Here is a 25,685-nt window from a genome sequence, read left to right on the forward strand (position 1 = left end):
TAATATTGATCAGTACTATTCATATTTAAATTAATATCGATCAGTATTATTTAGATTCAAATTAATACCAATCGGTACTAATAATTTTTCAATTAATATCGATTGGTACTAATAAGAAAACTCAAAGTACTGATCGGTAATAATTGGATTTCGCCAAAACTTTGTTTTATTGGAATTTTTCATGAAATTGACTTCTCCAACATATCTTTTTACTACGTAAAATATCCAACTTGTTTTTCAAAAGATTAGATAAGGTGCTAGAAAGGAATATATATCACAATCTAATTTAAATCTCAAATTTATTATCTGTTGTACAATGTACGCATATAAAAACCCTTTTTTTTTTTTTTTTCTCTTTTATTAAAAAAATAAAATAAACTAAAATACAATCAAAATTTACACTTACTTAACTTTAAATTAATTCCTTTTGGAACCAATCAAAATTAAGTATTTAAAATCAGATGTGATTAGGGTCCATTGTGCAAGTGTGCCACGATCATTGAAAATTATTTTGATGATAACTTTTGATTGGGTGGTTCAATTGAGGCCCATAACATATCATTGTGACCTTTAGAGTGTCAAGATTTATTTTGTATCACAAATTTGAATATCTAATTGTTGAAATTATGACTATGCCCTTGGTGCAAAATTACTATTTTGCCCTTAATATCGGTTAAATGTAAGTTGTAAAATTGGGTGTTTACAGTGGGTTGATTTTGGCTTTTGATTAAGTTGTAGTGGTAACTGGTGGTGGGTTTGCATGGTGGTGATTTTGGGTGAATACTTGTTAGTGGGTTGGTGATTTATTTGAGTTTTTGTTGGAAAATTTGTGGTGGATAGCTTGGTTTTGCTAGTTAGATGTGGTGATTTGTGGTGGGTTTGGTGATTAGATTTTCTTTTAGTTTTTTTTATTATATTTTGTTTCTAATAATGATTACTGTGGGTTTTTATTATTTTGGGACAAAATATACTTGTGGTGGCAATGGTGGTGGGTTGTGGGGGTGGTATTGGGTTTTTTCTAGTTGTTGTTTGTTTGAGGAAGATGGGGATGAAGATAGAGAAAAAGACAAAGAAGAAAAGAGAGAAATGAATAAATATATGAGTAGTATTGGTTGTGATGTGAAAAATAAGAGATAGGATGTAGGGTGAGTTGTAAAATGATGTGTTAAAGATCTAAATGCTCTAATAAATTTTGGTTATACTTAGTGGCGGAACTAGGATTTTAGTTGAGAGAGGGCAAAATTTATATATGATACACGCACTTACACACATTATGTGAAAATATAGTATTTGAGACCAATTTGAAAAATTAAAAACTATTCATTTAAATACTAAGTGATATTTAATGTAATTATACCAAAAAAAAACTCTACAAAAAAGGCTTATTCATAATATTATATTTATTTATTGAGATATTTCTCACATAAATGATCTATTTTTAATTTTTTTTAGAGCCAAAACTCAAGTTATGAATGAAACTATTAGTAGTTTGATAAATACTGAGTGTAATATATATGAATTTCTATTTTTTTGGTTAATGTGAACCCATAAAAGGTTCAAATATAATATGGTAGGGACAAACTAAAAAATTAAGTGCAAGAATGTAAGGCATGCTAGTGAAGGACTTAAGGTTCCTCAATGGTTCGTTTAAAAGTTGTGCTCTGTTTCAAGATCAAAGAAACAGAGTGGCATTTAATAAACTCAAAAACAAAAAGTAGGCAAGGGTATTTAATAAGTATTAGCTATAATAACTAATGGTATTTTTTGGGCGGGGCAGGGGGGCAACTGCCCCTCCTTGACCCCCCTCTAGCTCTGCCCTTGGTTATACTTATCTCCTAACTCGCATCTCAAAGTTTTTTTTTTTTTTTTTTTTTTTTTGAGGTTGTGCATCTCAAAGTTTTGTTGTAAATATTTCAAAGTTCAATAATATTTCCAAATTTAAAATGCGATATTGTGTCTCACAAGAAGACATAGTTTTTGTTTATGAAACTTGCCTTTTATATATATATATGGTATATTAGGGACAATTTTCAAATAGGAACTCATAGAGAAGAGCCTGTAGCTGGATGTATAATCCTGTAATCTATTTTCTTTTAAATAAAATTCCTCTTTGCATCACCCAAAAAACAAATGAAGTACTTTGTTTTATATACCATCTTATTTTATATTTTATCCTTTATATTGGGGTGCTAAACTTCTAAAATGCTATTTTAACACCCCCAAATTAGGGATGACAATTTAAACCCGCCTCACCCACTCTAAATGTATGGGTTTTACCCGCCCCGCATAGCAAATGGAGTGGGGATAAGGGTTAACATTTTCACCCGTACCCACCCCATTTATATGTAAACAATCAAAAAATATTTTTTAGAGATTTTTTTTTATAAGGTATAATATGTGCTTTTAGCCTTCAAACTTTAAATTTATGCTGTTTTTATGTTATATTATTGAATTTATATTTTTATAGTTTTAAGATTTAAGATTTAAGTTTTTTATACATTTTTTAATTATTGTATTGTTATGTTTGAATTGAATTTGTATTTCATAATACTTGAAGTGTTGTATTTAATGTTTTATGAGTTTTAATTTAATGTATTCAAAATAAACTTTTAATATTACATATATAAAAAACTTGAGTATGCTAGATGGATACTTGCTAGAACGAACAAGCTAAAAAAAACTACACTGAAGCTAGAGTGAATTGGGAGCAAAAAATAAGAAACCCACCCCTTACCTGTTCTGTTATCATTCCAGCCCAAACACCAGAAAACCATCTATAGTAATCGCATCAGTGCTTGCATAAGTTTGCAAAATAGAAAAAGAGGTTAGTTTTACACATTTTAACCCAAAAAAATACCCACATCAATGCTTGCATAAGTTTGTATATATCCAAAATTGCTACAGTAACTTTGCATATATGCATAGTTACCGTAGTTGTGTATATCAATAATTTATTATTTTTTCTCTCTCACCTTCCAGGTTCTCCCTTTCTTTTCCAACGGCCACAGCAACCTAGCAAAGAAGACGAAGATAACAAACATCCAACCACCAACTTAGCACCACCCAACCAACACCACCGCAACCCAACTTAAATTAAGCCAAACAAAAATCAAGCTAAACCCACCAAAAAACCTAACTCATAATCAACCCAAACCCGGAGAAAAACTCATCCCAAACCGAAATCAATAAAAACCGAATCCAACCCAATGGAAAACCCATTTGAAAAATCCAATAGAAACCCACATGAAAAACCCAATGAAAATCAGTTGGATCTGCCACCATTATTGCTGCTTTGCCGCCGATTTGCCTTGTTGTTATCACCAGGTTGCTACCACTTTGCCATCGGTTTGCCTTGCTGCCATCGCCTGATCTTCTACATGTGTGAATTTTGGGTTTGAGATATGAGTAAGGAAGAGAGTTTAGGGAGAAATAGAGGCAAAGAAAAATTGAAAGAGAGAGAGACACGGTTAGCACTTGGGATGGGAAATACATATATACTAGCCTCATTCGCGTGTGATGAGGCTTTTTTTTTTTAGTGGTCCTATTTTGTATAAAAAAAATTTGTATTTTTATTTTATATATATAATTTTTATTTTAAGAATTTAATTTATAAGTGGATAAAAAAATTTGAAAATTTGCAAGAGAGTGGCCTATTTTTTAGGCAATATTTTAGTGGAAATTGAAGATATATTTTTACTGGATTGTCTTTTAGTTTTGTCTCTATTTAAATGTAAAGATGTAAGAATATTCTTGAATAAAAAAATAAAAATTTCAAACAGAAAAAACCTCATAAATAATATTATAGAAGTATAGATTAATGAAAGAGATATTTATTAATAAAATAAATAATAAAAAATATTATTTAAATAAATTAGAGTGTATGATAATAGTCTTGTAAAACAAAAAATAAAAAGTAAATTATTAATGTAAAATAGATTGGAAAATTTAGCCCGACTGAAGAAGTAGCTTCGAGGGATTTAAATTGCTGCTAGCAGTAGTAGCAAACTAGCAATTAGTGTATCAACTTTTTTTCTTAAAAAAAAATTTAGTATATCTCTCTCATCTCGGGCGTGTGTCTCTTTTCTCCCTCTCGCGCCTGAATCCTCCTCCATCACCGTAACCACAGCCACAAATGGAGGCACTCTTCGACTCAATCAATGTCCGCGATCTCCTCTCTGCCCGCGACCTCAGCGACCCATCGTCCCCGCTATCTGCACCGGATCTGCGTCTCCTCACCCAGCGTCTCGAATCCCACACTCTCCAAATAAAATCCAAGGTCCAATCCTACATCCTCTCCCACCACGAACACTTCGCCAACCTCTTCTCCCTCTGCAACGACGCCGTTTCCCAGTCCGATTCCATCTCCGCCAACGTCGCCGATCTCTTGCGTTTTATCTCATCCGACCGTCCCGTCGATGTTGAGATTCGCGACCTCATCGACGAGGTCAATGCCAAGGTCAAGGAATCGAGGACACAGAGGGAATTGCTCGATTTGGTGAGGGCAATTGCGGAAATTAACGACAGGTTTGAGGGAGTTAGGGAGGCCTTGAGAAATGGACGGTTTAGATTCGCCGCTGAGGATCTAACGCTGTTGAAGAAAGCCTTGCATGTTGATGATGATGCTGACGTGGCTGACCAGACTGAAAACCAGCCTCTAGTGTACTCACTGTTGAGGAAGGAATGGTCCGATTGCTTTGAAGAGGTACCCTTTTTTTTTTTCCTTAGGCTCTGTTTGGTTGATGAGAAAATTTAGGAAAATGGTAAAAAAAAACCCAATTCTTAGTTTTTTTGTTATTAAATGTCGACTAAATGGTATATAGAGCATTAGGTTATCTTATTTTTTTTATGTATTGAATTTTAGTGAGTGTGATTGATATGTTTATTGGTGATTTTTATTGAGTTTGTGATTGTTTTTTAGAGGTCTTGGATTTGGGTGTGTAGATTCAAGAGGTGCTAGTGAAATTCATGGAAAATGGGGTGCGTTTTGAGCTGGAGACTAGAAGACTTCGCGTCCAATATCGGTTGAATCATGACGGAATCAATGGGATTGAGCTCCGAACAGTTTTCGAGGCCATGGATGTAAGTTAAATCAATGCATTATGTGTACTTTTGTATGTGATGACGATACATGCATGCTCACACTTGCCCGTGTCTAGAGATGTCTGTTAGCATTTTGATAATGAAACGATGTGGGTCGTGCAAAATATTAGTACTAGTGTGGGGTTGGTGGCAAGATGCTTTGTGATGAATTTGTTTCTCTAAGTTTGTTATGGGGCTTTTGTAGGTGGTTGGAATTTTGGATTATGGACTCACTAAAGTAGCGGATTTGATAATCAAGCATGTCATAACTCCTGTGGTAAATTGCGGTTCACCTATTTCATTTGTGGAGGAGGTAAATCAAGGCTCCAAAGAAATGACTGAAGCAATATTGAAGATAGTGCCATCAATTGATCCTAAGGTAATAATATTCATAAAAATTTATAACTTTATTATTGGTTAATGCAAGTACATGTTTGTTTTTGCTCAGGTGTTATAGATTTGCATTGTTGTACAAAAAAAATTACTTTATGCATTCACTTCTTTAACCATATCGGTATTCTGAGTTTCTCTTGACATTCTGTGTTTGAGGTGGATTTTGTAAATTGTTTCCCTGAATTTTCTTTGTTATAATTTTCAGATTAAAAATGTTGAAGGTGAGGCAATCTATTCAGGGATTATTCAGGTCGTTAAGTTTATCTACAAATTCATATGCTTCGAAAATGGTTCTTGGATTCATTCTTTTGGAAGATTGACATGGCCAAGGATAGCAGAGATGATTATTTCTAACTTTCTTTCCAAGGTTTGTGTTAGCTAATTTTAGTATCGGAGAGAGTTAATCAACATTTTTACATGGTTTATTTAAAAACTTAGTTAGATATACTCAATTAAAGTAGGATTTTATACGGGTTGAAGTTTTAGCTTCTTTGTTAGATAACTTAGATTTGATAAGAATCATTTGTTTGTATATGTCATTCATGCCATTAGGATTATTTTTGGTAAATTTTCCTGTATACAGCTATTTCTTGGATTATGGAATGTTTCTTGTTTCAGGTTGTACCTAAGGATGCTTCAAAGCTCGCCGACTTTCAGAAGATTATTGAATGTACATCTCAGTTTGAGACTGGTTTAAAGGAAATGTTATTTATTTCAGCATCTGATAACAAGGATGAAAGACTGAGCAACTTCGCTGAAAATGTTGAGGTTCATTTTGCATCTAGGAAAAAGGCAGAAATTCTGGCAAAGGCTAGAAAATTGCTTCTACATTGTGACTTTGACGTTCCTCAAGTGAGCTCTTTGGCCTGTTATTAATACATTTGTAGTTGTTTTGAGATGTTAGCTTTTGAATAACGAACTCTTTTCCCCTCCAATAGGAGTACACAAGGAAAGGTCCTATGTTGAAGAAGGATGGAATGGCTGTAAATTCTTATGAACAAGTTGTAGATTTGCTTTTTTTGTCTGAGAGTTGTGTGGTGTCTAAAGCTGTGACTCAATTAATGGAGCTAGTGCATCAGACACTGAAGGTATATGAACTAAAGAATAAAATAATTTGATTCTCCTTTTGTTGCCTGTGAAATTCATTAAATAGTGAAAATGTATCACAGCACACGTGAAAGAATAATGGTCTTGCCTCTTGAGATGCAAACTAAGGGATACAAAAAAATTTAAATTTTTGCAATTTATTTATTTATTTTAAGTCATAAGTGCTAGATAGTATCACAGAACTTGAATTGTAATCAAGAACTTAGTGGTGTAAGTGAAGGCACGCTCAGGAGTTATTATCTTCCTTAAAATTCTTTGGTTAAAGCATCAACCAGTGTGTATTATACTTTGAGAGCTTGATTATGATTAATGCCAATTCTGTGCAGGATGTTTGCCTGTCATCCACTAGAGTTGCTCTAGAATTCTATCATGCTGCTAGGGATGCTATGCTTCTCTATGAAGTTGTCATGCCTGTCAAGGTTAGTTCATGCAGCAATAGCGTTAAATGATAGTTTAACTTTTACACCTTTTTATGGCATAGTTGTTGGGAATAGTTGTCTGACATTAAAGGTCCCATATGTAGATGCAAAATACAATATGTTTTGGTTATTTTTTCCTATTATAAATTTTTACCATTGTTTTGTTTTGTTTTTTGTTTTTTGTTTTTTGTCTTTTGTTTTTGTTTTTGTTTTTTTTTTTAACTTAATGTTATCAGTTTTAAAGTTATCGTGTGTAATCTTCATTAAGGCAAGTTTTGTTAGATTAAATCCTATGACTTCTCTCCTATTCACCAGTGCATTTGGATGATGTCTCTTATCCTTTTCACGATTATGTGGATTACTAGGTTAATATTCTAATTTTTTTATTCTCCGACTTATTTAGCTAGAAAGGCAGCTTGATGGCATCAATCAGGTTGCTGTTCTCATGCACAACGACTGTATTTATCTATCTCAAGAGATACTTGGGCTTGCATTTGAGGTATTGACAAAGGGTTTCTTCATGCTCCCCCCCCCCCCCCCCCCTTTCTTTTACCCTCATGGATGCATATAAAAGGAATTTAACAAAAAATGTTTCTTATCAAGAAAAGTAATGAAAGAGAGATTCAATCTTAACTTTCATGTAGGGGTGAATCTTCTGTTGGCTCATTCATCTGAACTCTGTTGTTTCAGTATCGCTCAGACTTTCCAAATTCCATTAAGGAACATGCCATATTTGTTGATATGGCTCCAAGGTTTCAGCTTATGGCAGAAGAAATACTGCAGATGCAAATTCAACTTATTATATATAATTTAAAAGAGGTAGAGTCTAATCTTGAATGTATATCATTTAAATCTGTCTAAGTTTTATAACTTTATCTGCCTTTAATAAATTGTAATATTCTATAATTTCTATTTTATTACTTTGTCAAAACTTTATTCTATTTTAGGCTGTAGATGGTGCTGATGGTTTCCAGAATACCTATCAGAAGCAACAATTTGAATTAGCAAAGTTTAGTATAGATCAGGTATTTCTGTACAGTTAATGGGTGCAATTTAATTCCCCCTTTTTTGTTATTTTCTTCAAAGCCTTTCCTTTTCCCTATTAGATGGAACTAAACATTCTTTGAGTAGGTAATTTTTATTCTGGAGAAAGTTCATATCATATGGGAGCCACTCTTGCTGCCTTCAACTTACAAGAGAAGCATGTGTACGGTTTTAGAAACAGTTTTTTCTAGAATCACGAAAGATATACTCCTTTTAGATGATATGGCAGCAGATGAAACATTACAGGTAGTCTATCAGTCTTCAGTATAAGGATTTGTAACTTTTCATGTTAATGTGTTAGAAGCTATCTAACCCATCATTATAATGTTCCCAGCTTCAAAGACTGATTCATCTGATGTTGGAAAATCTATCTTCTTTGTTTGAATCCCTGAGTTCTGTCAGCCAAAAGAGGCCACAAGAGGACTCTACAGCCTCTCTTGATCATCTAATACCATCTTTATGTAAAATCCGTAAACTGGCAGGCATGTGTTTGTCTCTGCTGCTAAAATTTTTCTCTTTAAATTGTTGGACAACTAGTCAATGTCTTGCAACTAATACCCAATATCATTTATTAACCTCTATCTTTAATGTTCCCCAGAATTATTAGATTTGCCTCTGAAATCCATTACAACTGATTGGGAAAGTGGAGAGCTGCTCAATTGTGGTTTTACACTATCAGAGGTATGATTTGACTGATTTGGGCATAGATATTTTTTTGTGCTTATGTAATATATTATTCTTTTATTGTTCTTATTAATTTTTTGCCCAGGAGCTTTAATCAAATGACACTTCTCCCATAGGAATGGGTAGAGGGTGAGGCTGTGGGTGTCAAAACCCACTGTGCATGTATGTAGCATAACCAATAAAAAAGAGAGGATATATTGGCAGATAATTTAATGGAACTTCATCTATACTTCCTATTTAACTTACAAACAATGTTTTTATCCATTAGTGGGTTAACTTATGAAACTTATATATACATTTAATGGGTACCAAGATGTGATTATCAAAGATTTAACATTAAATATGGTCAAAGAAGACTTAATGACAAAAGGTGATTCATATGTCATTATTCTATTAGTTGGGAATGAGGCTTTAGTTAAGTTGGTTATCTCATCTATACTTCTAAAGTTCAAAAATTATTAAAAACACACACACACACACATGCACACACTGATGTTCAATTTAAATATAGAAATTTGGGGATGACGGGTGGGGAAGGTAGAGATCATTCAACGCGACTTTCTTTTCTCAATTTTGCGTATATTGCTGAGTTCTTACCTTCTGTATTTTCCTTCAAATAGTTCATATTGGACAAGTTTTAAGTTATTAAACTCTCCAAAGATGAACCAACTTATTTTACATGTTCTTTCAATCTATATCTTTTCAATTGTTTTCTTTGCAGGTGGAATATTTCATCAAAGCCATATTTACAGACTCACCTTTAAGAAAAGAATGCTTATGGAGGATAGAAAATTCCGGTTTTGAAAGCTCCAATCAATTTTCCTGAAAATTCAACTGGGAAAGGAGAAAGGAGTAAAATAAGTTTTAGAGATGATTCCTAACCGCACTGTAGTTCAAATTCATCCACACTTTTATGGCAATACAAGGAACAGAAAACAGTAGTTTTATCAATGGGATTAATGCCTTGTCTGATTGGGAGGATGGAAAATTGAAATGATGGAAAAGGTGAAGAGGATAGAATGGACAAAATGAAAGCCGCAGCTCTTTTGTAGTTTTTGTTTGTAAAGTTCATTCTACTTGTAAAAAAAGAAACCTTCTCAGTCTTGGTTCCTGTAAACTTTTCCAGATCTGAGATTTGTGTGGTGATGTACATGTACGATGGATTAGACAGAAAATTTTGCAGTTGCCGAAATCAAGTACCACGTATGAATGCTATATTCTAGTAGAAGCCAGAAACCTTGTTCGATATTATTTCCCCACCAAATTTTGCAGTCGCTGAAATCAAATACCACCTAGGAGCATTCACAACTAGGGTGTCAAACCCACTCAAAAGCTAATTTTAGCAACTTAAACCACAAAAATCATGCTCCATCAAATATGTCATATCTAAAAAAAAAAATAAAAAAAAAGTTAACATCTTTCTGCAGTGAACTCTCATAAATGAGTCATTGTAGCAGCTTGCTATTATTTTTTAATGGACTTGTTATTACTTTTTAATAATTTTGTGGTAGTCATTGTGGTGATTGTTTTTATTAGTTTAATGAGTTGTTTATATTATTATAAATAAAATGGTAAAAAAAATAAAACTTTGATGTTGAATGAATTGTAAAGTGAGATGTTAAAATTGATAAAATAGGTTTTTGAGTTGCTAAATGCTATATTTTTTTAAATCTTTGACGCGAATGCTTTGAGTGCAAATTTTGCCGACTTACGTATTGTCAATGATAACAGTTACATGTTGTCAATAATAATAGTTATTTAATGTGTGCTCTTAGAGCATATATTAACCATTCATTTTAAGAAACTTTTTATTGAAAAGTAAAAAACAGGTAAAAAAGGTAATCACTTTTTCATTTTTTCATAATTTAAAAAAAAAAATGATATACTAATATCTCTAGAGCATATGTTATTACAACCCAAGATAATAATTTTATAAGATATTATAGAAATCATTTAATATATTTAGTTTTTTCTTTTTCATGACATGATGCTCCTTAAGAATAAACCTTTAGATTGTTTGTGATGGTACTTTAACCTCGGACTTCCAAAGAAGGCAAAGAATTGGAGATTCATAAGTCGTTCGGAAGTAGAGCACATTCACTATGGGAAATAAGTCATTTAATATTGTAACTATAAAATGTCTCATGGCACAAACATATTGTTCGTAACATCAAAATCGTTCTTAGACTGAAATCTCATTCTTGTTTTCTAATATTCTGCTTCAAGGTGATCATCCATGCATGCAGTATTGTGTTGAGACATTTGTTTGAACATAGGGTAATTTCGGCCGCAAAGAGCAATAAAACAAGCACATTATATAAATTCCACAATCCACATGTAGGGTCGGCCTAACAAATTTGAAAGCCTGAGGTAATATATTTAAATGAAGCATTTTTGTTATTACAGTTTAAATTATATTGAACTAGTATTTAATTTCATAATTTTTTTATATCAAAAATCTATTCCTTCTATTTTGTAATGTTTTTTTTTTTTTGGAAAAATGCTAAAGCTATATCAAATTTTACTAAAAAAACTTTCAAATGATGTAAAAATGAATGCGATTAGTAGCACTTTAAGAAGATAATAAACAATTATTTGAATGAATGATGTGAGGGATATTATAAATTTTACAATATGAGGCTTACAAAGTTGTATCATTAATCATAAAAATAATTCAAAAATGCATTTAATAGGTTATTGACGTCCACATATCATATTAATTGTTACATCAATTTGTAAAATATTCAAGTAAAATTAATAATATTTCTAGCATTTTTCTATCTGAATTATTTCTTGCGATTAGTAACACATATATTTGTAAGGAAAAATACTAAATATACAAATTCTTTTACAAAAACTTTTACAAACTGATGATGTGGTAAATGATTATAGATAAATAAAAAAGTGATGTTATCGGTGGGTCCAGATAAGAACCAATAAGAATTTGACCACAATAACAGTTTGTAAAAATGTTGTAAAATAGTTTGTAAAACTATAGTATTACTCTATTTGTAAGACCCATATATTTAAAGTTGTATTATCTTTAGCATTACTCAATACTTTGAGACTTCTTAAAAGTAAAAAAAAATTATAAAACTAATTTTTTTTTCCCTATATCTCCAATTTTTTTTGAATATATCAATTTTTATCCTAAAATTTGGAGCCTTCCTCTAGTAAGGGCCCTAGTAGGTGGCCTAGGCCTAGGCCTAGGCCTAGGGCTGGCCCTGTGAACATGACCATGGCTAAATAGATGAATGTATGTAAGGTAAGCTTGCTAGTCTAAAAGAATTTACTCTTTTCAATTTCTTCAACAAGAATGATAAATCAACCCAAAATACAGTCATTCACAGTGCATATCAACACGGATGGAACCGGGAATTTCGTCTAGGGGAGCTAAAGCATGAACAAAAAATTATTTTAGATTCAAGATGTACATATCAACGTATCAACATATTTTTGAAAGTTCATCAGCTTGTTTTGATTGCACATATTTCACAATAATTGCATATGACAATTATATTTACAAGGGAATGTTTGGGTAGCCGATAGTAAATATCTAGCTGTCATGGATGAAGAATGAAGTAAGAGTAAGAGAATATTCAAACGGTCTTAAGTATTAGCCCAAAATTCTTGATATATCTTTTCAAAAAAAAAAAAAAAATTCTTGATATATAGTTTTTGTATTTTATCCTAAGTATTTTTTGTTTGGGTTTACTAAAAGACTTTAACTGCATAAAAACCAAAATAAAAATAATAAATATTGTGAACAAAAATTTCATTTAGAAATTTAGTTGAGGAACACAAGTCATAGGTTAATTGACAACTTTTTTTTTTTTTTTTCGAAATGTTACTTTGAGCAAATGAATTATTTTTAATCAGTAAAACTTTATTGATATTTTACAAAAAAAAAAAAAACTTTATTGATAAAATAAATCTACTAGTGTTTATTAATTCACTAGTGACAACACAGGAAGTGCACGCAGATGCTGTCAAAGGACAAAATGCCAACAAAACACTCCAAGCAAAGCATCATCCCTATTGAATGTACAAAACATGATCTCAACTGAATCTTTTTATCTCAGCAAACTAGTAAATTTTAAACATTTATTATGAGTGGTGTAATAGAGTTGAACGTGGCTCTGTCCCTGCATGTCAACTTGTGCCTATCATATCCTCAATAAGTTGTCCAATAGAATTGAACGAAGATCCACCATCCATCAAAGCTTTTCTGGCCATCTCTCCCATCTCCTTCACCTTCTTCCTAACCTCATGATCATCCACCACACGTCTTACAGCTCTCTCTATCTCATCAGCCAGCACAAGATTGCTACCATTCCTATAATCCAACCTCAGCTCCACCGCTAACCCCAACTCCTTCACCATCCTATATGCATTAAGCTGTTGCTCAGCATATATAGGCCACGTTACAATAGGCACACCATGCCACAAGCTCTCCAATATGGAGTTCCATCCACAATGAGATACAAATCCTCCAATTGCTTTGTGAGCCAATACCTCCACCTGTGGTGCCCACCCACTACATATCATCCCCTTCCCTTTGATTCGATCCAAGAAACCTTCTGGCAAGACATCATCAGCCAAAGCATTGGGGGTGTGTGACCGCAGGGACCACAAGAACCTATGTCCACTACTCTCTAGCCCAAGAGCCATCTCTTTCACTTGGGTTTCATCAAAGCTCCCCATGCTTCCAAAGCATAGAAACACCACGGACAATGGAGGTTGATCATCAAGCCATTTCATGATGTTGTCATGCTGAGCCTCATCCAAAGCAGGGTTAGGTGGACCCTTGAGGTCAAGCACTGGTCCAACCGTGTAGACTGGAGGGGTTTGGCCATCGGAAAGGGAATCAAGAGCATATGGCTCCAATTCTCTGAACGAATTCACCATAATTCCCCTGGTGTCTCTGAACCTTTGAGCAAGCTTAATATAAGCAGTGTAGCCACCATGCTTGTTAAACACAGCTGAAGGAAGAACACCAGAAGGTACTGGGTTGACCATCCCTGGGATTAAGAACTCAGGATCTGACTCGCTAAATTCAGTGCCTATTTGGTTATGACGAGTTGGAAGACAAAGCATGAGACCAAGAAATCCTAAGTTAGCAGTTAAGAATAAATAAGATGGGAGATTGAGTTCTGTGCCGACATCAATCATGGACAGGCAAAAAAAGTCAAGGACCAGAGCGACAACGTGGGATGAACCCGAGTTGTTATTGGAGGATACAATATCTGTGACAGCCTTTTTAACGTTGGGTATGTTTTCCTCTATGAAGAGATAGATGTAATTTTCGGCTGAGACGGATAGATCTAATGATGGAGGAGGGTCTACCTGAGGAAGATCTATGATTTGGATTCGAGGTTGTGAAGCAGTGAGTGATCTGGTGTATGCATCTGCAGTGGAAGTAAAGGGGAACTTCATGGAAAGGATTTTGATGAAAAGTCGATCATCACGATCAATTAGGCGTTTTGCAAATTCGAGGGTCGACACCAAGTGACCAATTCCTGGCACTGGGACGAAGATCAGCTCTGCTGCTTGCTTCATCTTTGAGTTTGAGATCCTTGTTGCTTTTCCTACCAAATTCCTAGGAATAGGATGTTGCGACTTGACTTATCTTTTCCTTGCCCTCAACTTCTTTGTGGTGGGCTTTTTGTATAAGAATAATTTATTTTTAATCATTTTTAGGTAGATGGGTCATGATTGACGTCTATTAAATATTAGTTATGTTTTAAAAATATATTTGGGAATATAAAACCTGGCAGTTGGAAGACTTTAGTATACACCGGCATTCTAGAGTAATTGGCAAGGGAGTCAATATCTTGCCGGGAGACGTTTCGGTTTAATAAAAAAAATGAAATATTTTATTACTGATTAACACCAATGGACTATTTCGAGATTACCGTTAATACATATATACCATATATGCATTGAGTTAAAAGCGTGTATATAGTTATTAAATTTATATCCAACTAATATGTTTAGTTCAACATATCCAATAAAAATAGCCCAAGTCCAACATATCATATCAGTCTAACATTATCTTAGAATTATAAAATAAAATAAAATAAATATAAGTACGGAAAAATAGAAAGTTTTCAAAAAAAAAAAATATAGAAAGTAAATTTTCAAAATTGAACCTTGTGAGACCCACGTGATTGTCTTGGAAGTAAAAGAGAGTTGGTGAGGACAATAACTCTGCTCCTTATCCTATAGCCACACCTTTTAAGTCTCAACCGTTTCTTATTTTTTTATTGTTTTATCTTTTTGTTACTTTTTATCCTAATCTCCGTCTCTATTTATTCAACTGTTCTCTCTTTATTTCTTCCCTAAAATGACGATTTATCCAACCAAACTTCAGTTCTGTTGAAGTGGGCCCGTGTGTGTGGCTTGAATTGCCACAAGCCTAAGTCAATTACAAGTAAACCAAATACAACTTGTAATAGAAAACCATAAGTCTAAGTCGGTTACAGTTGACCGAATACAATTGATACAAGAAATCCTATATTGCCGACTTAAGCATAGCAATATATAAGTGCTAGTGTGCGGCAATTATAATAGACAATTCCTAAAAACCTAGCACTAGCTGCATAAGAAGAAGAATAGTGTTTTCTTGTCTTATGAGTGAGAGAGAGTTAGGGTGTATTGGGATTTGGGTTTCTTGAGAGAGTTCTTGTGCACCATTATATCTCCCTATTTTTATAGTAAAATTTCTCCGTCGTCGTCGTGGAGGTAGGCAGTTTGCCGAATCATGTAAATTCTTATGTTCTTTGTGTGTGCTTGTTATTTAATTTCTGCTTAGTTACTATTATTGATTTGAGTTCTAGGGTGCTATCTGCATAACAAGTTCCACTCAGCCTAACTAAAGCAACGCCACTAGGTCCACCACCACGCCTCTGTTAACCTCTGGTTCATGGTTTGTTTGTTTGTTGGGATTTTTTTTTTTTTCCAAATGAAAAAATTGCAGAAGAAGCCATTTCAGACCGAAATACATTTTTTGTCCTGAATGGCCGAAATGACCGATACCTTCTGAAATGGTCCGGTATTTAGAGCGAGATGAAACATGGGGTGTTTTTGTACCAGAGTGAGTTTCGGAATGGAAAATACCTGCCGGTACGAGACGGTATTGACTTCCCTGGTAATTACTAGGTGCTTTCATAGTTTGGTTTTTTGTCTTCTCACATTTATGATGAGATTTATAAGTAGAGTCCATCATAAATGTGAGAGGAAAAATATTATTTTTTGTATTTTAGGAATACAATCACATAGTTTTTGGTGTGATGGTCACTCCACAAATATAAGTATTTGTGGGGTTCAAGTCTCTAGGAAGAAATTTCACATACATATACACATAGATTAGGCTATAGAAGAATTTCTATCTTTTTTTTTTTTTGGTAAATCGGAATTTTATTTAAAAGCTAAGAATTACAAAGTCTAGGGTATCTAATACCCCAAGTGTTAGCTAAGAGCTAATACAAAATGCAAGAAGGAGGATTCAAATGAAAAAAAAGGGAGCTAGGATTATGGATTCCTTCTTTAGCCAAAATGCTCGCACAGTGATTGCCCTCGCGGTGAATGTGGTACATGTGAGCTTCCTCAAAATGCTGGAGTAGGGACCTGTAATCAGAGATGAGACCATTATAAGGATGAGTCAAATCAGCAAACTGGGAATTGATGACATCAACTATAGCCTGAGCATCAATCTCTATAAATAATTTTTGATATCTAAATTTCTAGCAAGGGTTAAGCCATTCCTAAGACCCCATAGCTCGGCAGCCATGGAGTGAGTGTAGCCTATTGCTCTGTTGAAGCTACCAATCCAAGCTCCCCTATGGTCTCGTATTAGTCCACCTGATGAAGCCAAGCTGGGGTTTCCCTTAGCTGAGCCGTTTGTGTTGAGCTTGTGAAAGCCAAAGGGTGGAGGGTTCCATCTTAAATGAATGGTGTTGTTTTTGACTGAGGAAGTTCTGGGGGGAAGAGTGTGGAATGTGTCTTGGGATAAGGCTTTTATTTTTCCAAGAATTTTTCGGGGGATGAAGGGTCGAGCTTCCATGACCAGTTTGTTGCGAGCTGACCAGATAGTCCACACGGCTAGGGGAAAGGAGGCTTTCCAAGGGATAAAGGGTAGGTTTAGGGTTTTGGTTGGGGAAGTAGACATGAGTTTGAGCTAGCCATGAAGGTCTAGAGTGAGGAAGTTCAGAGGAAAGGTGCCGTTGGAGAGGTCATTCCAAATGGGAAGGATGCCTGGGCAGCCTCTGAGGATATGAATGGTGGTTTTCTGGGTTGGAGTGACAGAGGGGGCAAGATTCGTCATTAAGAATATGTTTTGAAGCAAGGAGGTGTTTGGTGGGGAGGTGGTTGTGGCAAGCCAGCCATAAGAAGGTCATGCCTCTTGGAATGGTGTGGGTTTTCCAAACCCATTTCCAATTCTGGGAGTTGGTTTCCGTGGGAAGGTTTGCTGCTAAGAAGTAAGTCGAGCGGGTGCTGAATTGGCCATTAGAGGTCGAATTCCAGGTGGGAAGATCGTTGAGGGAAGATTGGAAGGGTTTTGGGGTTGCTCTGATGATGTTGCAAACCTGTCTTGGGAGAATGAAGGATAAGCCACTGAGATCCTAGTTGCCATTTCTGTCCTAGGTGTCTTTGACTCTTAAACTTAAAGTAGTGTCATTTGTAGGGAGTGGGCCCTAAAGAAATTTGCGGATGGGACTGTGGCCAGTCTAGTCATCTTGCCAAAAGCAGATGGATTCCCCATTCCTGATAAGCCATCTTGATGTGAACTTCAATTAACACGCTTTGAGACCCAACAAAAATATTGGAATACTTGCCCAAGAAAGCTAAAATTTAGATTTTGATAGAAACCCTGACCCAATGTTTATAATCGAAACACGAACCAAATGTATAAGTATGACACCTTGACCTAATGATTATAATGAATCACGAACCGAAGGTATAAAGTTTGAATGCCACAAGGAAGAATTCCTGATAAGTTCACAGTTCTTGAAGAACCAAAAGAAGAGCAAAGCCTCACCTTTTCTGATTTTTATTCAATAATATTATGAAAAACGTTTACAAACTTAATGGCCTATTTAAGGGCTCCATAAAACTTGATAGACAAGAAAATATATTCTAAAATAACTTCTAATTGATACCAAACCATATCAGGAATCAAATTTGACCTAAAAAGCATTAAATGCACCTAAAAACAAGGAAAATAGCTAAAAACGTTCTAAATACAAAAAGGCCTAAATTCAGGTAAATTTGGTCTAAAATAACAGCTCCAGAGTAGGAAAAAATCTCCATTAACTGTATAGAGCTGGAAAGTCAATCAGCCATTAATCCACACCATAAATCACTCCCAATTAAGCCAGATTAGCCCTTAATAGCTTGGATTAAATTTATTACGCCTTCATCTTCCTTTGGGCCAAGCTTGGAATGTCCTGCATTAGAATCAGCCCAAATCTCTTGAATCAGCCCATTTAGTGCTTCTTTGATTTTCTTAGATCTTACTCTTGTAATAGGCCCAACTGGAACATGCAATGGATCCTTGAATTCTTGTTGATTCTCATCATTCCCCCTCTTTTCAAAAGGATTCGTCCTCGAATCGTCACCTACATCAAAAGGAGAAAGATCAGAAACATGAAAAGTAGCACTAATGTTATACTCACCTGGAAGATCTAACTTGTATGCATTATCATTGATTCTCTCAAGGACTTGAAATGGACCATCCCCTCTAGGATGTAGTTTAGACCGCCTACGGGTAGGAAATCTTTCTTTTCTCATATGCACCCAAACCCAATCACCCGGTTCAAAGAGGACTTGTCGACGGCCCTTGTTGGCTTTGGTCGCATATTGTTCATTTTTCTTCTCTATATGTTGTTGTACACTTTCATGGAGTTTCATCACCATCTCAGCCTTCTTTTGACCATCCAAACTAGTCATTTCATTAACTAGTAAAGGTAGCAAATCCAAAGGAGTTAGTGGATTAAAACCATAAACAATCTCAAATGGTGGAAAATTAGTAGTAGAATGAACACTCTGATTATATGCAAACTCAATGAATGGCAAACGATCCTCCCAATTTTTCAAGTTCTTCTGAATTATAGTACGCAACTCCTCAACCTGACTTTGAAGTTCCTTTGTCTCCTCTGGATTACTCCAATAGGCTGGTCGGTTAGGAATTGTCGCACCTGGCACAAAATCAATTTGATGCTCTATTCTTCTAATAGGTGGCAATCCACTAGAAACATCATTAGGAAACACGTTCTCATATTCCTGCAACAAAGAGACAACAACACTAGGCAAAGATTCATCAAGTTCGTTAGTATTAAAACACACCTCTTTGTACAAGAGTACAAATGTAGACTGGTTTGTATAAAAAGCACTCTTGACATCACTCGCCTTAGCATAAAAACTCCCTTGTTTTTTTTTGTTGTTTTTCTCTCATTTTTTCCACCCTCAACTGTCTTTTCACTTTCTTTTTTCTGTTCACTCTCTTTTATTCTATCACTTTCTTTCTCATCATTTTTTTTTTGAACTCTCAATCTCACAATTTTTCAAGTCATTCTCTCTTTTCAGTTTCACTTGATCTTCATACACTTGTCTTGGAGTCAATGGTACAAGAGTAATGGTTTTATTATCTTTTACAAATGAATGCCTATTCTTGAACCCGTCATGATTGACCTTCCTGTCAAACTACCATGGCCTGCCCAATAAAATGTGACCCGCTTGCATTGGAACAACATCACAAAGTACTTAATCCTTGTACCTCCCAATTGAAAAAGAAACCAGTACTTGCTTATTTACCTTAACCTTTCCACAATCATTCAACCACTGCAACTTATATGGTCTAGGGTGTTTCAAGGTAGGTAAATTCAAATTTTCAATTAAAGTAGTGCTAGTCACATTAGTACAGCTCCCCCCATCTATAATCATACTACATACCTTGTTGTTGACGTGGCATCTGGTATGAAAAATGTTCTCCCTCTGTTGTTCCATGTCATCCTCTTTGACTTGGGCACTTAAAGCACGCCTAGCCACAAGTGACTCACCCTTCACTGGATACTCCATTTCCTCATCACAAGCATCCTCAAGTGATGGAATCTAGTCATCATCGTCCTCGCTTTCAGTTTCCACCTCTCCATCAATACGTACGATTATGGTCCTCTTATTTGGGCATTGTGAAGCAATATGACCTATTCCCAAACAACGAATACACTTAATATCACGATTACGAGTCTGGGATTCATTTTTACCTTTGTTGACACTGGGAGCTTCATCTCTCCTTTTTGGTGGTTCGGTTTTGGACTTGAAAACAACCCCTTCGTCCTTCCTCCCATTTGACCTCCATGAAGTAGAGGAGCCCGAATTTTGAAATGACCGAGTTCCTTTCCATTTAAGCTGTCGTTCCACCTTTATTGCCATGTGCACCATGTCCTCCAACTCCACGTAGTGCTGCAACTCCACCACGTTGGCAATGTCTCGATTCAGCCCATTCAGAAACCTTGTCATGGTAGCTTCTCTATCATCCTCTACATTTGCCCGAATCATGGCAATCTCCATCTCCTTGTGGTAGTCATCCACGCTCTTATAGCCTTGAGTAAGACTCTGTAATTTCTGATACAAGTCCCTATAGTAGTGACTAGGAACAAACCGCCTCCTCATAATGGCCTTCATTTCCTCCCAAGTCTCAATAGGTCTCTCATGGTTTCTCCTTCTGTTCATCACAAGTTGATCCCACCATATAATAGCATAGACAGTAAACTCAATGACAGCGAGTTTTACATTTTTCTCCTCAGAGTAGTTGTGGCACTCAAAGATTAACTCCACCTTCTTCTCTTACTCCAAGTACGCTTCTGGATCATTTTTCCCTTAGGATGCTGGTATCTTCATTTTTATGTTTCCTAGGTTTCTATTAATCCCTTCTTCCCATCTTGGATCTCTTCGGAAACCTCTACCATGCCTTTCTCCCCTTGGCACAAACCTGCCCTCATTGTTCAAAGAAGCTCAATCTTCTTCATCTTCAAACTCATCCTTGTGGTAACCATCAGAATCATCCATGCGTGCACGCCTTTCTTGCCTTCTAGCATTAGGGCCTCTTTGGGGACGCTCCTTAAGCAAAGTAGCAATAACAGTGTCTTGCCTATCCATTCGATCTCGAATCTCATTAAACACCATATTCATGCGTTCAAGTTGTTGTTGTATGGCCTGCAAAATGATGGACGACTCCTCCCCTCCTTCCCTATTTGATGTTTCGCACCTGGAAGACATACTTTTGAAACAACAGAGAATTGTTAGAAATATAATTCCTCACAACACTCCTTCACGTGTTTGCACTCAAATTATGTCACTCCCACTCGTGTTTCACTCTTAAATTGGTTTTTTTTTTCCGATATTAGTCTCATACTTTCTTGTCTTTTTCCACTCGTAGCTTCCCTTTTTCAGTTCTACATTAAACTAATAAACTTGATCAAGAAATTCAACTTGTAGTGTTTAAACAAATACCAACGGCAAGAAAATATGACAGAAACACTAAATCAAAGGAAGAGGACAAAGGAAAACAATATTCTGGTCTAAGAGAATTGAAACTAGAAAAAAAAAAAAAAAATTTCTAATTCTTTTCTGATGTCTTTTTTTTTTTTCCTTATATTTTTTCACTTTTTTTTTTTTTTTTTTTGGAGCTGGGTGCACGATTTTAACCTAGTGCACGCTAAAAAAATAAGAACGCTGAATAAAGAGCACAAAAGGAATAGAATAGGATTGTAACAGGAAACAAAAGATAAAGAGATAGAAAACTGATTTTAAAACCTGTGCTCTGATACCAAATGATGCGAACCTCAATCGACACGCTTTGAGACCTAACACAAATATTGGAATACTTGCCCAAGAAAGCTAAAATTCAGATTTCAATAGAAACCCTGACCCAACGTTTATAATCGAAACGCAAACCAAAGGTATAAGTATGACACCTTGACCCAATAATTATAATGAATCACGAACCGAAGGTATAAAGTTTGAACGCCACAAGGAAGAATCCTTGATAAGTTCACAGTTCTTGAAGAACCAAAAGAAGAGCAAAGCCTCACATTTTCTGATTTTTATTCAATAATATTACAAAAAACGTTTACAGACTTAATAACCTATTTAAGGGCTCCATAAAACTTGATAAACAAGAAAATATATTCTAAAATAACTCCTAATTGATACCAAACCATATCAGGAATCAAATTTGACCTAAAAAGCATTAAATGCACCTAAAAACAAGGAAAATAGCTAAAAAACATTCTAAATACAAAAAGCCCTAAATTCAGGTAAATTTGGTCTAAAATCAGGTAAATTTGGTCTAAAATAACAGCTCTAGAGTAGGAAAAAATCTTCATTAATTGATATAGAGCTGGAAAGTCAATCAGCCATTAATCCACACCATAAATCACTCCCAATTAAGCCAGATCAACCCTCAATAGCTTGGATTAAATTTATTACGCCTTCATCTTCCTTTGGGCCAAGCTTGGAATGTCTTGCATTAGAATTAGCCCAAATCTCTTGAATCAGCCCATTAAGTGCTTCTTTGATCTTCTTGGATCTTGCTTTTGTAATTGGCCCAACTAGAACATGCAATGGATCCTTAAATGCTTGTTGATTCTCATCACATCTTGTACCCTTGCCACAAATAATGTTTACCTTTTGGAGGCTGGCCCAAACAGAGGATTTACGTTTAGTGGCATTATAAGTACTGGTGTACTTTTTTTTTAAAAGTTTTGGCCCAAGCATCACAAGAGTTTGTGCGTAAGGCCCAAACTCGCTTGGCGAGGAGTGCTTTGTTGCGCCCAAGGCTTTTCTTGATGCCCAATCCTCTTAAGTGTTTTGGAAGAGTGACCACGTCCCAGCTAACGTTCTAGCTAACATTGTGCATTTCCTTGCATGAGCTCGAGTCTCCCCAAAGAAAGTTGCGATTAATTTTATCAAGTTCAGAGCAGACTTTTGACGGAAGTAGGTTACATTGCATAAGGTGGGTGGGAATAGCGAAGGTGACCGAGTTGATGAGCGTGAGGCGGCCAGCTAAGGATCTTTAAAATATAATTTTATAGATGAAATAGTAAATAATATTCAATTGACACGAAATTTGACATGTGTGTCAAAAACATAAAAAAAAAACATGTAATTCAACAATTAGAATTTTAAAATATGTAACTATGTTAATTTTTTAGTAAGAGTTGTAGTCTTACGCTACAATCAAGTTTGTAACTAAATTTTGTCTATGTTAATTATTTTTGTGAGAAATGTTACATCCACAATATTTTACCAAACCCTAGGTGACAAGTTATTTTGAATGGGTATAAAAATAATATCAATGACAAACCTAGTTTTAAAACGTAACAACTTGCCACTTATAAACTATTTTGTAAAATTGATGAAAAAGTGTTGTAGACGTATCATTATTATATGTTTGTTGAACCCAAGTGCTTGAGTTTCTCAAGGAAGAATGATCAATAACTTATTTGTGTGAGGTGAAAAAATAGTTAGTTTAAGTCTAGTTATTTATGATAAAAAAATTTACAAAATATAAATTTTTTTAGGCAAATCAGTGGTCACTGGTCACAGGACTACTCTGGGGTCTGTTTGGATATTGTTTATTTTGCTGAAACTAAAAACTTATTATTGAAAGTACTTTAAGTAAATGTAAAAGTTAGTTGAAATAGTATAGTGGGCCCATGAATGGTACCAAAAAGTACAGTAGGGTCCATAAATAGTAGCAAAAATAAGCTAAATAGTAAAATAATTTTAATATTTCATTCTTATCCAAATGCATGCTCAATCGTTGTTACACCAAATACTGCTTTAGCCACATAATTTTTATTATTATTATTTTTTTTTTGTAGCACATGAAAGTGGTGAGATGGATGCTAGGAGGCTGTTTGGTTTTTGTGTTTTTATCATTCATAACTCTGTTTCCATCACCTATAACTCACAAATGGTGGGACCCACAGTTGAAAAGTCTATTTGGTTTTTTTTTCCAGTTTTTATTTCCATCACTCAGTTCTCTGATTTTTGAGTGATGAGTTATGGAAACTGAAAACACATTTTAGGTGTTTTCAGTGTCCAAAACTCAGTTTCCAATAACATTTTTGTAATTAAACCCACATACATGGACCCACGGTCAAAGCAACACACGTGAGGTACTGCTTTTGATGGTCTCTTCAACGGCTTTCTTCTCCACTTTTTTTTTTTTTTTCTCTCTTCTTTTTCTGGTCTTCGTTGCACTCCATTCAATTCTTTTTTTTTTTTTTCTTAATCACAAAACCCATTTGGTATTCGCTACAATTCTTTTTTTTTTTGGTTCTTCATCACAGAACCCATTTGGTCTTCGTCGTCGGTGGTGACGGTGGAGATCGTTGCAGGTTTGATCGTCGCTGCATCAGTTCGTTGTTTGTGCTTCAAGCTCAGAACCGAAGTGATTGTTGTGGTTATTGGGGGTTGAAGGGAAAAAAAAAGAAAAGAAAAAGGAATGCTTGGTTTTGGGAGATTGTCGCAGGTCTGATCGTCGCTATATCAGTTCTGGGTTTGTGCTTCAAGCTTAGAACCGAAGTGGTTGTTGTGGGTATTGGGGGTTGAGGGAAAAAGAAGAAGAAGAAAAGAATGCTTGGTTTTGGGAGATCGTCGCAGGTCCAAGTTGCACCAAGTCATAAATGGTGCCGCTGCTGGTGACGGTGGAGATCATCGTAGGTCTGATTGTCGCTACATCAGCTTCTTTTTTTTTTTTTTTTTTTTTTTTTTTGGCCTTTGTCATCTTAGACCCATAAAAAAAAAAATCAACACGAATTGGTTGTTGTCGGTTTGTGAATTTTCTAGGTGCTTCAAGGATGCTAATAAATTTTCTGGGTTTGTGCTTCAAGCTCAGAGCCGAAGTGGTTGTTGTGGGTATTGGGGGTTGAAGGAAAAAAAAAAAAAAATGGTGTGAAGCGGGTAGGCTAATAGAAATGCCTGACATGGTGCTCAGGTATGGGTCTTACAAAAAGTAGAAAAAATTGAGTGATGAGAAGCTGAAAACATGTGCCAAATGGGTAGGTATAAGAAATTGAGGTATTTTAAGTTATGAGCGACAAAAATTGAGTGAAAAGAAATGAGTGATAAAAAAAAAAAACCAAACAGCCCTAGATATCCATATTACACCAAAAACTGCCTCCCATCCTCTTCTCGACCAACTGTGCTTTTGTCTTGTCCCGCGTTTTCCCTACCTAACCCTACAAAGAAAAGAAAGCACACCTACAAAGACATCCCACTTTATTTTAAGCATTTAAATCATTAGAGAATGGTTTCCTTTTTTTAAAGCATTTTTTAATCATTGGAGAAAGATTTCATCTCATTACTCGTTCTTTTTTTTTTCAAAAGATGACGGTATGATTGGATGCTCGCTCTGCAGTTTCATGGTTGAGTTGCAAGTTATTTATTTCGACTTCTTTGTTACGCAAGAAAAGTTGATAGAGTGATTAGGGAATGAGATCAGGTGTAATGCCTAATTAGGTTGAAATTGATAATTGTTAAAAACAACTTTTAACCTTAACTATTGATTAAAAAATGTTTAAAAAAAGTTAAAAAAAGTTAAAAGTGAAAAATGAAAATTTTTTGTGAGACTAGAGTCCATTTGGGACATACTGAAAATTTCAGCTTATGTGCAATTTTAGATTATTTTTGTTACTATTTGAGTCTCACCATACTTCTTAGTATTATATATGCGTCTCACTGTATTATTCAACTAATTTTTATCTTTATTTACAGTACTTTCAGCAATAGATTTTCCGTTTCAATTAAATAAATTGTTCCCAAACAGACAATATAAATGGAAAGAATTTCACCCTCATATATCCACTCTGACCGTGTAAAAGTTTTTCCATCCAGGATGAGTTTGCTCACCTTGCCCCATTTTGCCATGCTCTGTCCTTAAAAGTGTAT

The 25,685-nt window shown here is 35.0% G+C and overlaps 2 protein-coding genes across 2 annotated transcripts; one reads left to right on the plus strand and one right to left on the minus strand.

Annotated features, from left to right (window-relative positions):
- Positions 1-4,016: 4,016 nt before the first annotated feature.
- Positions 4,017-9,972, plus strand: LOC142608280 (centromere/kinetochore protein zw10 homolog). Its single transcript, XM_075780027.1, has 14 exons — positions 4,017-4,702; positions 4,942-5,079; positions 5,285-5,458; positions 5,678-5,839; positions 6,091-6,324; positions 6,411-6,560; positions 6,906-6,998; positions 7,402-7,497; positions 7,689-7,817; positions 7,946-8,023; positions 8,130-8,288; positions 8,377-8,524; positions 8,641-8,723; positions 9,448-9,972. Exons 1-14 carry the CDS (start codon positions 4,133-4,135, stop codon positions 9,550-9,552), a joined length of 2,319 nt encoding a protein of 772 aa, XP_075636142.1. The 5' UTR covers positions 4,017-4,132; the 3' UTR covers positions 9,553-9,972.
- A 2,655-nt stretch (positions 9,973-12,627) lies between these two features.
- LOC142608292 (UDP-glycosyltransferase 71K1-like) lies at positions 12,628-14,390 on the minus strand. Its single transcript, XM_075780036.1, has one exon. The coding sequence runs from the start codon at positions 14,283-14,285 to the stop codon at positions 12,879-12,881; it is 1,407 nt and encodes a 468-aa protein (XP_075636151.1). The 5' UTR covers positions 14,286-14,390; the 3' UTR covers positions 12,628-12,878.
- Between the last annotated feature and the right edge of the window lie 11,295 nt (positions 14,391-25,685).

Source organism: Castanea sativa, chromosome 8, assembly GCF_040712315.1.
Source record: "Castanea sativa cultivar Marrone di Chiusa Pesio chromosome 8, ASM4071231v1".
Classification (NCBI taxonomy): domain Eukaryota; kingdom Viridiplantae; phylum Streptophyta; class Magnoliopsida; order Fagales; family Fagaceae; genus Castanea; species Castanea sativa.